This window comes from Astyanax mexicanus, chromosome 14, assembly GCF_023375975.1.
Source record: "Astyanax mexicanus isolate ESR-SI-001 chromosome 14, AstMex3_surface, whole genome shotgun sequence".
NCBI classification, from domain to species: domain Eukaryota; kingdom Metazoa; phylum Chordata; class Actinopteri; order Characiformes; family Acestrorhamphidae; genus Astyanax; species Astyanax mexicanus.
Window position 1 is genome coordinate 10,158,252 of NC_064421.1, and position 13,990 is coordinate 10,172,241.

At 36.7% G+C, this 13,990-nt stretch overlaps 1 protein-coding gene across 1 annotated transcript; it reads left to right on the top strand.

The window, feature by feature from the left end:
- The first annotated feature begins 1,514 nt into the window (after positions 1 to 1,514).
- On the top strand, positions 1,515 to 12,004 carry supt7l (SPT7 like, STAGA complex subunit gamma). The gene is made up of 5 exons (XM_022673191.2): positions 1,515 to 1,605; positions 3,343 to 3,799; positions 5,119 to 5,443; positions 8,090 to 8,327; positions 9,635 to 12,004. Exons 2-5 carry the CDS (start codon positions 3,369 to 3,371, stop codon positions 9,895 to 9,897), a joined length of 1,257 nt encoding a protein of 418 aa, XP_022528912.2. The 5' UTR covers positions 1,515 to 1,605; positions 3,343 to 3,368; the 3' UTR covers positions 9,898 to 12,004.
- Positions 12,005 to 13,990: the final 1,986 nt, after the last annotated feature.

Here is a 13,990-nt window from a genome sequence, read left to right on the forward strand (position 1 = left end):
GTTTCTTCCCTCCCCCAGGCTGTGTTCCAAATCACACACTCACTCACTCACTTACTCACTCTCCCTCACTCACTTTTCAGGCTACATTGTAAATGAGAACTGAAGCTATCAATACTACTAAGGTACACATAAGGAAGTAACTTATAAGTGTTGAACAACCCAAAATACTCTGTAAAGCATCTAGCTGAGCATTGAGACTGGTAACTCTTTGTCTTCCTTTTCTGAGGTGGTCTTCATTTTTCCATTTCTTAAAGTATTTTTTTCTTTACTTTCTTGAGTAGTTCTTGCCATAATATGGACTAAAACATTACTCAAATAGAGCTATTCACTGTATACCAACTCTACCTCTTCACAACTTTACAATTGATGCTCTCAAACACATTAGAAGGCAATATATATATGACGAGTTCAGCACAGTGGTTTGCTAAACAGATGTGCAAAGCTGTAATCTAAGCAAGTGGAGTTTTAAAAATCTAAAATATAAAACATATTCTGTTTTTTAACACTTTTTGTTTAATAAGTAATTTCATATATGTACCTTTACAGTAAGTACGACAGAATGTCTTAACTAATTAATAATTGACACTAATTAAGACTTAATCATTAGTATTTACAACATTATTAAGCATTACATTTAGTCATGTTAAGTAATGTCTTACCTAGTGTCAATTAATAATTAGTTGAAACCATATGACCTATAGTTTCATTATGTGTAAATATAGCATATAATACAGCTTATATTACAAGAAATAAGTACTTTGTGCATGTTTTTTTCTTTGATATATATTGGGTACAAAATATATACATACAATACGATAAGGAAATAACACATGCTTGACTCTAAAACACATAATTAGTTATTATGAACAAATAAAAAATATTTTAATATTTTCTTTACATTTGTTTGTTAAAAAAAATACATCATACCTTCTAGAAATGTAGTATTGTTGGTAGGAATAACAATGCTAAAGATTTGTTGGTTTGGGATACATCATACGTATTGTGAATTATATACATAATATTATATTTAATATTGCTTTTTTAATAATCATATTTGAGATATTGTTTTATTTATTTTTAGTTTCAGTAGATTTATTGTTGTATTTAAATTGTTAATAAAAAAAGAGTTTGGTTGTTTTAAGCGGTGACCAGTCTATTTATTTAGTTAGCTAAATAAATGTGAAACCAAAACAATGTAAAAACTAAACTAAAATGTAGTGTTACATTTGTTTATTTGCACTAATACGTGTTGAAGGCTTTTTAAATACTGTTTAGCCAGTGTCCTATTTTGCGATTTGGGACACAGCCACACATTCACCATACACATAATTTCTCTACACAGCTCCTTGTTTATGATACTTTAAATAAAGTTTATATCTATAACGCTAGATATGTATTTTTTTCTATATAAAACAACAGTATAAATACTATACTATACACACGAATCGGGATAATTTCGTTTAGGCTTCATAGGAACTAATCAGCTTTAATATTGTAGCTGGTCGGACACATTTATTTGTGTACCCATAGGACGCTGAGAGATGTATTATTTTTGAGTGTAAATGTTTTTTAAACCTCCTGGTTTTTGAGTCTTTCTGCTGTAAGGTATGTAACACACAACGCGTACCCGGTTCCTCTCAGGCTGTAACGTTATATTATTTCTGAGTGTGTGTTTTTAGACAGAGATCAGACTGAGCTGCGTTATAAACGCTTTTATTGAGGCTGTGTTTGTGAATTTCGCTGATCTGAACGAGCTCTGTCCTGTTTATACAGATTTAACTGCGTTATATTTAGCATTAAGTTACCTGCATAGTTAGTTCTTAAAACTGCACACATTTCTTTGTTTTACGACTTATATCAACCCACAGAACTGTTTAAATCCTTGAAGGCCTCTTTGTTTATAGTGGCAAACTTTTTATTGTTTTTATTATACTATATGTGTTACATAAATTGTGGGGCGGGGGCGTGACGTGTGCAGGTGTGATGGATCACAGTATAAACCAATAGGGTTTCGGAATGGTATAGGTTTTTACTTCTCTACACACAACTACAATCAGATTTACTCTATATGGATGGAGAAATGTATCTGGAAATCTGTTTGTTTGGAACGATAAAAAGCCAGAATGAAAACAAGCCGACCAGACCTGAGCATTGTATACATTTAGCTTTTTAGCTTTTGATAATTTGAGACCAAGGCATACTAAATTTCTCTCTGAATTTCTCATACAAAATTTTAAACAGAAAAAAATCCTGAAAAACAACAAATAATTAGAGGTAATTAAACTGCAAACCAAATAGCAGTACTACTTTTTATTAAGGCAAATTAATGCTGTTATTTTTACTATGCGAGGGTTAAGTAAATTATGATTTGATATTAGAAATTTCATTATGCCTACTTCATACTTTCTTTAATTGTAAAGTATACTCCTACCAGTAGCATCTTATCAAATGATTACCAAATGATTGCTGCTCTTTTTCATAAGCCGGGTTTCCATCATAATGAGAGAGAGAGCATGAGAACTGGTGGAAAAACGAGAACGGGCAGAAACTAAAGACACGTCGAACGCGAGAGAGACAGGGAAGGAATGTACACAAAATCTGGCTAGGGAGGCATGTTATTATTATTATTATTATTATTATTATTATTATATATTTTTTCATCACAGTTCAAACATATATAATATGTTTAAATATATATAAAATGTGTATAATACAGGATACAGCACTGAATCATAACACAAGTTAAAATGTTAGCGGTCCGGACCTTGGACTGACGAAATTGTCTCCAACTTGGTCTAACTTTTCCACCTCCTCCTAGCGTAAACATCTTTTGCGAAATTTAGAGCTTTTTTTTTCAAATTTGTGCTTTTTCCATTAAGCAAAACTCGGTGGATGGAAAACCCTCTAAAGAGATAAAACTAACAAAATTGCCCACAAAAAAATAATAAATTGCCCACTCCTGATTTAGGTTGTAGGCTTAATACATATTAATCAGCAACTACAAGATATTTAGTAACTGCTAAAAACCTATATGTAACGTATGATATTTGATGGCATATACTTAAATGATGTGCCCAAATACAGCTTCTAGGGTTTATAGTGTTAAGAAAAGGGGTGGTCAACTGGGGCCAGACTCCAGCCCAGCTTGCTTATTTCCCTACTACAGCTGGCAATTAACTATACAGAGTGTCTGGACCTCCATAACCAGAATGCCTACCCCTGGTTAAGAAGGTTATAGGATATCATCGTGTGCTTGTGTAGAAAAATAATCATTTGTCCTAGAAGATTACACTTGGGAGACTGATCTTTTTGATATTCACATGCTTCACATTTTGCCTCCAGCAAGGGTAAGAATACATCCAGAAAGGATGATGCGCTACTGGGGTGAACTCCCAGTTGCATCCGCCCCTCCAGGCCGGAGCTCCTTTGACCTTTTACAAAGAGAATTTCGCCAAGTAGAGATGCAAGACCCTCCGCTGCACCAGCCATCAGCACAGCGGCCGCGGCCCACCACCATGCTGGACATCCCCTCAGAGCCCTGCAGCCTCACCATCCACACAGTGCAGCTCAGCCAGCACGCCCGGCGCCTCCGCAGCCTCCTCACCGCAGCACAGCTCGGCCAGCAGCCTCTGGCAGCTTTATCAGACGCGCAGGGCCTGCTGAGACCAGAGGACGGGGATTCACTGCCCCCACGGCCGGTTACTCCAGCAGTACCTGACGATCTCTTGCCTCTGGACAGTAAAGCTCCCTGTGAACCCTTCCAGCTCCGGCACAGCGACCCAGAGAGCCACTTCTACAAGTGAGAGCATCCTGCATTCATTCTGTTGCTACAGTTAAATGTACTTTAGTGCTCTCACTCTGTTCTACAATGTTCGTAGTATACAGCAGGGGTGTCCAAACTACGCGAGGTATTTTAGAAATAGAATGAAAGTTGGCCCGCTGTTAAGCAGGTTTTTATAATGTGAGATTCAAAGTTTAAATGCTAGGTGTCAGAAACGGGCCAAAGAGTCTAAAAGCGGAGAGGGTGCGCATTTCTAGCTCAGAAAAACGGGCCAAAGAGTCTAAAAGCGGAGAGGGTGCGCATTTCTAGCTCAGAAAAACGGGCAAAAGAGTCTAAAAGCGGAGAGGGTGCGCATTTCTAGCGCAGAAAAACGGGCAAAAGAGTCTAAAAGCGGAGAGGGTGCGCATTTCTAGCGCAGAAAATCGGGCCAAAGAGTCTAAAAGCAGAGAGAGTGCGCATTTCTAGCGCAGAAAAACGGGGGTAGATATATAATGGAAAATGGGATGGGTGATATGGCACAATATTTTAGGGCATAATATCATTCACGATATTTATTTTTTTTAATGATATTATCATGTATGATTCGATAGTGCACACCCTTAATACAGTATATCAATCATGTGGAACCATTTGGATGCCCTGAAGATATTCTAATCATCTGCAGCTGATGTGCTGTCTTAAATTAAAGTACTAATAATAGTTGTAACTTGAACGTTTAATATCTGTTTGTTGCATTTTAAATTAAGGATAATTTTTTCTTTAGTTACTGATAACATGATCATGATGTATCATCAGATATTAAAGAAACATGCTGAGTTTAAGCACTGAGAGCTTATTAATACACACACCTGCCAAAAATCATGGGATTAGCCGTATGTAAATTGATTACAAAGTGTTATCTCAGAGGATGGCTTGGGAATGCCCAAACCTGTATAAGCTGAGAGGTGTTATCATGTAAGGAATGTTAATTAATTAAGTTCTGATAAGTAAGGTCTAATTGTGATCTAATGTAGCCAGATCGATTGGAACATTTGAAAGTACTTTTTACATTCCTAGAGCCACAGTGGACAGTGCAGTGGTTGGTAATGATTGTGACTGGCGGCATTCAATGCAGGAGGCCCCACACACATATCCCAGAGATCAGTGATCAGTCATGGGATATGAGACAAAATCCTGTCCCATGACTTTTGGCATTTCAGTGTATTTTTGAATATCTCAGATCAACATAAGCACAAAAAGTGCACTATTGTTATGACACTGAATTAAATTCACCAATTTAATTCCACTTTAAATGAGATTTATGTCTAAAATCTCTGCACGCCGTTTTTTCTTCACAGAGGTGAAGGGGAGCCGGTGACGGAGTTGAGCTGGCCCTCCTGCCGTCAGCTCCTCTACCAGTCGGTTGCTACAGTCTTGGCTCACGCTGGCTTTGAGTCTGCGAACGAGAGCGTGCTGGAGACCCTGACTGACCTGGTTCATGAGCACTACCTGCGGCTGACCCGGCTCCTCCGGGTGGCGGTGGACCGCGAGGCTCGTCTCGGCTCGACCGCCTTCCCCGACGTGGTGGAGCAGGTCTTTCATGAGGTGGGCATTGGAAGCGTGCTTGCCCTGCAGCGCTTCTGGCAAGTCCGCATCAAAGACTACCACAGCTACATGCTGCAGGTGAGCTATATTTTATACTGTATAGATTAAAACCAAATCAATTTAATATATATATGCTGTCTGTTGGACGCCTGAGGGGAGAAGTTGGGTTTTGGAATAGAGTTTTCTGACTTTTACATTTCACTTCAGTAAGAAATATATGAGTATGAATGTGATGTGTTTGAAAATAATTAGGGCTTGTTTTGCTAAACTCTTGTATGTTTATTAAAGTTTGTTTTTTGAAAACTGTCAGATTGTAATACAGTGCAGCTTGTAGTGCGAAAAATACGACAATTATTTTATGTTCCCACAATTTTATTGTTGTGTTTTTTTTTCTTCTTCCAAGTATCGTTTTGGTATCGAGAACGTGATACTACAGTTGGTATTGGTATTGAAGTCCAAATTCTGGTATTGTGACAACCCTAGTCAGATATTTGCTTTGTTCAAATCCTGTGGGCAGTGTGCCAAGTCCTGCTGGAAAATGAGATCTAGTCAGATATTTGCTTGGTTCAAATCCTGCAAAATTGTTTACAAAGCAAATATTGAAAATCTGAAAGGATTAAAGGGGGTAGGTAGGGATAAGTAGGGATACTTCACAGCATCTATTTTACAGAAGAGGATTAAATACTCCTAAATAAGCAAATACCAGAAATGATGTATTTATTGGTCTCAGTTTCACAGAGTTTACACCCCATAGGAACCCATATGAACAAAACCCAATTTACAACAAAGTTCATAGCTTAGCTAAACTGCAACTCTTCAAAGTGTGGCATTATTACAATTGTAAAATAGCCACAAAAATAGCCATGAATTCGAACAATTCTACACTAAAAGCTTTTTAAAACTTCTTTAAAAAATCTTTTTCAAACCTTACAGAAAAAATAAATAAATTAAAACCAAATAAATAATAATAATAAAAAAAATCAAATATCAATATTTGATTCCACATAGTGCTATATATTCCTTCATTTCGGTCGATACGTTAAAATTTCAATATCGATATAAACACTGAAAGCCTCAGAAAAACTGCTCTGAATCTGTACAATGGAATTCTGTACCTACTACTGTCTGAAAATTGAAGTCTTTGGAACCTCCTCTCCCAAAAAACTATATAATACTTTAAAAATAAAAATGGCCAAAATAAATCCTCACTTTTATTTGCATATAGCCTTTAAAAACATGACATCCCTGTCAAACATAAACCTATAACCTATATACATATTACCAATATAAATAGCTTTAAATTACAACAGAGGCAGAGCTTCTTATTCTTTTGTAAACAAACTTATCAGATTAAAATGTAAAATTAATAATGAAAAAAGTGCTTTAAACAGGGGAAAAAATGTATTAATATAATAAGCCTTCATATACAAAAAGGAACATGACATCCCCATCAAATAAACGAACCTCTTTATCATATCAAATTATTGTACAGGCCTAATTCCACGTATTGATAACATCACAAATGAAAGCAATATGATATATCGCTGTTCCGAAATTTTGTACCACTCGTACTGATGAATACAGACCTCAAAAATATAATGCATGGGAATTAGTATTAATCAATTAATCCATACATGTGACAATGCTAATTTAGGACTCAAAATATGTTTAGTCATTAAAATTGGAAATGCACACACCTGTATAAGTTGTGAGGTGCTGTCTTGTTACCTTGTGAGTGAGGTTGAACAATGGTCAGTGTGCTAAGGTTCTGAAGTTGTGTAGACATTTAACATTCCTTGTTCCATGTGTCACAGGTAAACAACTTGGAATACTTTTTTTGTTTTTAAAGCAGGCATTACCACCCACAGTCAAAAGTCATGGGAATGATTCATGGTAATTCCCTTCTTCTGGCATGTCAGAATATACAGGTACACCTGATGTTCTAAGAAATTAGAACATAATTGAAAAGTTACTTTATTTCAGTAATTCAGTTCAAAATGTGAAACTCATATATTATATAGATGTATTAAACACAGAGTGATCTATTTTAAACGTTTATATATTTTATTGTTGATGATTATGGTTTACAGCCAATGAAAAGCCAAAAATCAGTATCTCAGAAAATTAGAAACGCTTAAAATAGATCACTCTGTGTAATACATCTATATTATATATGAGTTTCACATTTTGAACTTAATTACTTACATAAACTACAGGGGTTGGACTATGAAACTGAAACACCTGTTATTTTTGTGTGGGAGGTTTCATGGCTAAATTGGAGCAGCCTGGTGGCCAATCTTCATTAATTGCACATTGTACCAGTAAGAGCAGAGTGTGAATGTGAGTGTTCAATTAGCAGGGTAACAGCACAGTTTTGCTCAAAATATTGCGGTGGGTGACATACCAGAGTTCAAAAGAGGACAAATTGTTGGTGCACGTCTTGCTGTCGTATCTGTGCCCGAGACAGCAAGTCTTTGTGATGTATCAAGAGCCACGGTATCCAGGGTAATGTCAGCATACCACCAAGAAGGACCAACCACATCCAACAGGATTAACTGTGGACACAAGAGGAAGCTGTCTGAACCCGGATTGTATCCAAAAACATAAAACCACGGCTGCCCAAATCACGGCAGAATTCAATATGCACCTCAACTCTTGAGATGCACCTGTATATAATATAATAAAATGTGATGCATCATTAATCATTAAATCTTTGCTCTTTAGGTCAGTAAGGAACTTTCAGAGGAGTATGAGAGGTTGGTAAACCCTGAGAAGGCTCTGGAAGACTCCAAACCACTGAAGGTTAAAGAAGAACCTGTGAGTGACATAGCCTTCCCTCAGAGTGAAGAGCCGGAGGCAGACCTGGCCTCGGGTGACCAGGCCCTGCCCATCGGAGTGCTGGGTACATCCAATGAAAGACTTACTGGAGGTCTGGAGGAGGGACACTCCCCTCACACCTCAGGTACTTAATCAAATCTGTTATTTGTGATGGAGTTAAGAATAGCGTACCCTTGAGAAGTCTCTGTGAAAGGCATCCCTGGTGTGACGAGATGAGATCTAATTTGGCTTTCCCATATAAAAAACCTGAACATGTAATTAATTTCCATTCTGCTTCCTGTAAACAATGGTTTTTCATCAAAACTGTTCTGCTGTGGGAGCCTGTGAACAGTTTAGCGTAACAGTGGGGGTTCTACAACACGATGGTTCTCACATTACCGTAATAGCTCAGAAAATGCAAAGGACTGTTTAAACCATAAAGAAATTCAGACTGTAAGCATCTGTAAACATCTAGCAGGGAAAACGCACAAGTGTGAATACACACACACACACACACACACACACATATATGTGTATATATATATATATATATATATATATATATATATATATATATATATATATATATATATATATACATACAGAGTGAGGGAGAAGCAGAAAAGCCAGAAGCCACAGTAATAAATATTTCAACTAATTAGGTCGGACATAATAACCTATTTTCAAACAATAAATTGTCACAGAAAAAATGTGACAAACAGTACTCCGCGGATATACTAAAATGGAATTGAATGTAAGGTAAGCATCCACAACGCGTCAAAAATGCACCATCCATATAAAGTAATATATATAAAAGCATGTGATCATTGAGGTCAGCAACCTGTAAGGGTTGTAAGAGGCTTGATTTAACTGGAAGCAACAATATAGGAATTACAGGCTAACACTTTTATAAATGAATATACAATATTTATGGTTATAAATGCAATAAAATACAACACAGAAATGTTATTGCAGTTTTTCAGCATAAAATTTGGTTCCGTTCCAGAACGGTATGAAATATCAGTAAGATCTTTGATTTTTTTCAATACTGCGATAATGATGATTTACAGTTTCTATATACAGCTCTGGAAAATGTTTGCAGAAAATGAAAAATGGCTAAAAAAAAAAAAAAAAAAGATGCAGAGCTTTCAGACCTCAAATAATGCAAAGAAAACAAGTGCATATTCATAAAAGTTAAAAAAAAAATCAATATTTGTTGGAAAAACCCTGGTTTTTATTCACAGTTTTTTTTATGCATCTTAGTATGTTCTCCTCCACCAGTCTTACACACTGCTTTTGGATAACTTTATGCCTGCACTCTTGTTGCACAAATTCAAGCAGTTCAGCTTGGTTTGATGGCTTGTGATCATCTATCTTCCTTTTGATTAAAATTAAGTGTTTTTTTTAGAGCTTTGTTTTACCGCTCACTGCGTTCTATGTTTCTATAAACAGCTCCAGCAGGAAACAACTCCCCCTTGTGGCAGCTGTCACAGGTAAAGATGGAGCCTCAGGACAATGAGGAGGGCCAGGTGTCGGGTCACGGCGTTCTCAGTGGGGATGTGTTTGAGGAAGGTCCCATGTCCACCATGAGTGAAGCGGGCATGGCTCCGTCCCCCGGCGGCTCGGACGGCAGCTACGGCTCGCACTCGCCGGACTCGCTGATGGGCACCTCGCCTTTCAACCAGAGGCCCAAGAAACGAATGAGGAAAGTGTGAGCGTTTGTGGAGGGACTAATGGAGTGTCTGGTCTGTTTGTGATGAGCATTTCCTTTTGTGATGTTTTGCGTTTGGTCCAGCAGACAATGGATTATGTGTGTGGATGTGTGTGTGTGTGCATGAGATTGTGGTTAAATGAGAGTAATCTCTAGCGAGCGGCTGCTGGTCACTGTTTTACCCACTTACTGTGTTGGCCAATTACTTGTTTGTCATGGTAAAATTTGCATCTGTTAATTGTAATGGAACGATCCAGGAATCACAACATTGGGAGTAATTATAGCCTGACGTCTGCTTCAAAACACACAGGGACATCAATCAGGGGATAATGGCAAATTAATTACAGCTTGCATAATTCTGCATATTAAGGCAGCAAGGCTTTTTGGTACCTGTTAGCATATTTCCAGTTTGTCACAGTGGATGCAGACTATTGTTTCCAAGCCACCTGCCTAAAAAAAATTAAACACCACGGAGACTGAATGAGAATGTCAATACCTCTTTCCAGCCTTCCCAATTATACCAGCAACATGTGGTACCATGCAATTTTCCAATTAATCTGATATTAACTTTTGACTGCGACTCATAAAGAACTCATAAAACTTGTAAAACTTGTGTAAACATTTCTGCTATCTTATTTTATCAGCTTGGCATGTTGTATATATTGGGGATGCACTGAATACTTGCTAAATTAAATTATTTGGCTGAAAATAGACAATATAAAAGAGAATAAATTAAAATTGCATCCATCTGGCATTGTAAAAATGTCCTATGTTCAATAAATATTTCTAAATTGTAGTTTTGTAATTGCTTTTCTATGAAAGACAAGACTAAATGAATTTACTCTATTTGATTTATGCAATGGTGAAAAAAAAAAAGCTTTGTTAGGTCTTTATCCAAATGTTTCATTTTGTTTGATTTTGGCCAAACATGTTTATTTTGTGCATCCCCAATATGTAAGCTGAGCTAATGCTCCTGTCAATAAAAGAGCCAGAGAGCTTATTTACGTCAGAACAGTCTCTGTTTGTATGATATCAGGCTAAAGTCTAAAGTCCATCATCAAGAACCAAAACCAAAAAGAGAATGAAAATTCAATAGCAAGAAAGTAATGTTTGCTAGTTTGTTTATATAGCGATGCTTTATGTATCTAGACTTATTTTGTATAAGTACATATTGTTTGTTACATTTATGTGTAATGGGTCTATTTGTGAAGTTAATTTTTGTATGTAAATTTTATTTTCTAGAGTAAAAAAGACTTTCACAAACTTCTGTTTTTTGCACTGATAATTATTTATTTATTTATTGCTCACAAAACTTATGCTCTTATGCAAATAACACACAGGATTTGTCCGGTAGATCCGAGACTAGAAGACTGTTGTCTTTCTGTAGACAATCCGCTGCTGTCAGACGCAGGCAAATTTCTCTCCTGGAAACTGTTTATTTGTGTGAGTAAATAGCTTCGGTTTATTTACAGTAAGCTTAGATTTCCAATATTTTCAACAGCTTTGTTAGCAGCAGCGTTTAGTGCTAGTAAATGCCGCCTGGTAGCACTAGACTGAGGACCCCTGAGTGTTCCTTTAAGCCAGTGTTCGTTTTAACATGGTATACACATGGACTACAGTCTGTTTTGTTTGCCTCTGAACTGCAAATAAGCTAACGCTGCGGTTAGCGGCTAATGCTAATGCTGCTCCAGCTTCAGTGCTGGAGAAACGTCATTAACTCCCTTTATAATAATGTACTTTAGCGGAGTGGCTTTACTGATCCTTACAACCTGACTGGTAAAATTCACACACACAAAAATAATACTGTACCTAATTGCTGTTTTCTTATTATTTTCTACTACTACTACTACTACTTTTAATAATGTAGTTTATTTTTCCCCACAAACACCCTGCCCTAATCAGAGGATCATTAGTCAATTACAGTATTAAGTCAGACCCATAAAATACAGTGAGTAAACATACTACAACTAAATAGCACTAAAAAACAGGGGTGTTTAGTCTTATATAGTACATTTACCAGTATTAACACTGAATGGTAAACATTTGAACACTCACAGTGTTAAATAAAACAAATGGCTGCATCCTAGTTGTGTACTACATATTAATACTATAAGGTACAGTGTATATACTATATACTAATCATAATTTAGGGGGTTTGGGAGGTTGTACACAAAATATTAACATTCTAACCTGTTTTTAACTTTACTTTTTTTATATTAAATTATGTTCCTCTTTTTTTCCTGTACAAATTAAGGAGAATATGTTTTAGGTTTTGTATATGTTGCTAATACTGTATTAATAATGCCCCTTTTTTCACTGTTCAACTCTTAATCAACTGAGACAGTAGGGCTGAGGCCAAATTAGATTCTTGATACCAAAAAAGGCAAACAGTTTCTTTCTCACTCTTTAAAAGTTCTAATTTCCAGGTGTTCTTTTATCACCTCTTTAAATAATACACAGAGGTAACACCTGTAAATCACTGCCTTTGGCTGTGTCTGTCAAGGTTTCAAACAAGGATTTTCAAACTCTTTTGTTTCCCAGCAAAAGCAAACTTAGAAGAAGCCCAGAGGGGTTTATAATAACGGTGTCATACTGCGTCAGAAACACCAACCAACATGATATAACACTGACACCGAGAAGTGAAAACAGTGGCTGATTATCTGGCAACAAACGCCACATTGTGACGCATCTCCAAAAACGTCAGTCGTGTCTGTACTTACCGAAAGCGTTCCAGTGAAGAACAGTCAGTGAGTTGACCACAAGCAACTGCTCATAGATGCTCAAAGCTTGGGGTAGCCTTTCTGTCTTCTCTGGTCCTTTTCTTTAGAAGATCTACTGTAATACAGTACATTTCCGGACAGATGTAATGCTGGCTTCAGCCTTGTTTTACTGTTCCAAATGTGTAACAAAAAGACTACTAAATGTCTCAGAATGTTTCTTGCAGAGACGCCGTTCGCTTGGCTTCCCAAACATTGTGGCGTAACTGTGTTGTGCACATAGAAGCTCTATGGCTGGACACACTATGCAGCAACGCCTGTGATTGGCTGAGAATGTAGTTGTAAAAAAATGAAACCACAAAAAGAACTCAAGCAATTGGCCTTAATACCATGTTCAGACTGCTGGCCAATCGGATCTGTTGAGATGACTGTTTGCACTGTTATTTGCAATTTATTAAATCAGATTTGCATGTCTGAACATCACAAATGTGCTATATTTGCATGAGTTTCTGTGGTACTGTGCTTGAACCTCAACACTTCCATCACTGTGGATTTGTTGATGCATCTGTACATATTCGACTGTAATCGGATTTTGTGATTTTTTCATTTTGCATAATGTGGTTTCTGGCTGTCCAGACTATCCAAATCAATCTGGAAGCACTCTGCATCTCCATAAACGTTGTTCTCAGCAGAGAGAAGCATAAAGTGCTATACGATTTTGTGGTAAACCAAAACTGCACTGACTTTAGACTTGATAATATAACACAGTGGATCAACACCAGCAGATGACAGACATGTCTCTCCAAACCATCACTGATCATCAGTAAATTTTATTTTTCATTAGGAAATTAATGGATCTGGAGTCTGGAGGAAGAGTGGAGAGACACACAGTCCAAACTGCTTGAGGTCTAGTGTGAAGTTTCTACAATCAGTGATGGTTTGGAGAGACATGTCTGTCATCTGCTGGTGTTGATCCACTGTGTTATATCAAGTCTAAAAAAGTCAGTGCCGTGTTTTCCCACAAAATCTTACAGCACTTCATGCTTCCCTCTGCTGACTTTTTAACTTTTATAGAGATGTGGATTTCATTTTCAAGCAGGACTTGGCACACTGCCAAAAGTACCAATTGGTCTTATATAATAGTCTAATTTTCTATCAATTGTCTAATTTTCTAATAATCATCAACAATAAAAGTAATAAACACTTAAAATAGATCACTGTGTGTGTAATACATCTGTATAATAAATGAGTTTCACATTTTGAACTGAATTACGGAATTTTTTGAGATGCACCTGCATGTAATCTTTTGAACAGGTACAAAAAAAAACTGAAATGTGGACAAAAAAAAATAATTATTCACCTTGCAGATTTAGTTTTTTT

Excerpts from the sequence above, each read along its gene's own strand:
- supt7l (XM_022673191.2), top strand. The coding sequence starts at position 3,369 with ATGATGCGCTACTGGGGTGAACTCCCAGTTGCATCCGCCCCTCCAGGC. Across the intron at positions 5,444-8,089 it reads ACCACAGCTACATGCTGCAG|GTCAGTAAGGAACTTTCAGA; the intron begins GTGAGCTATATT and ends TTTGCTCTTTAG. Across the intron at positions 8,328-9,634 it reads ACACTCCCCTCACACCTCAG|CTCCAGCAGGAAACAACTCC; the intron begins GTACTTAATCAA and ends TTCTATAAACAG.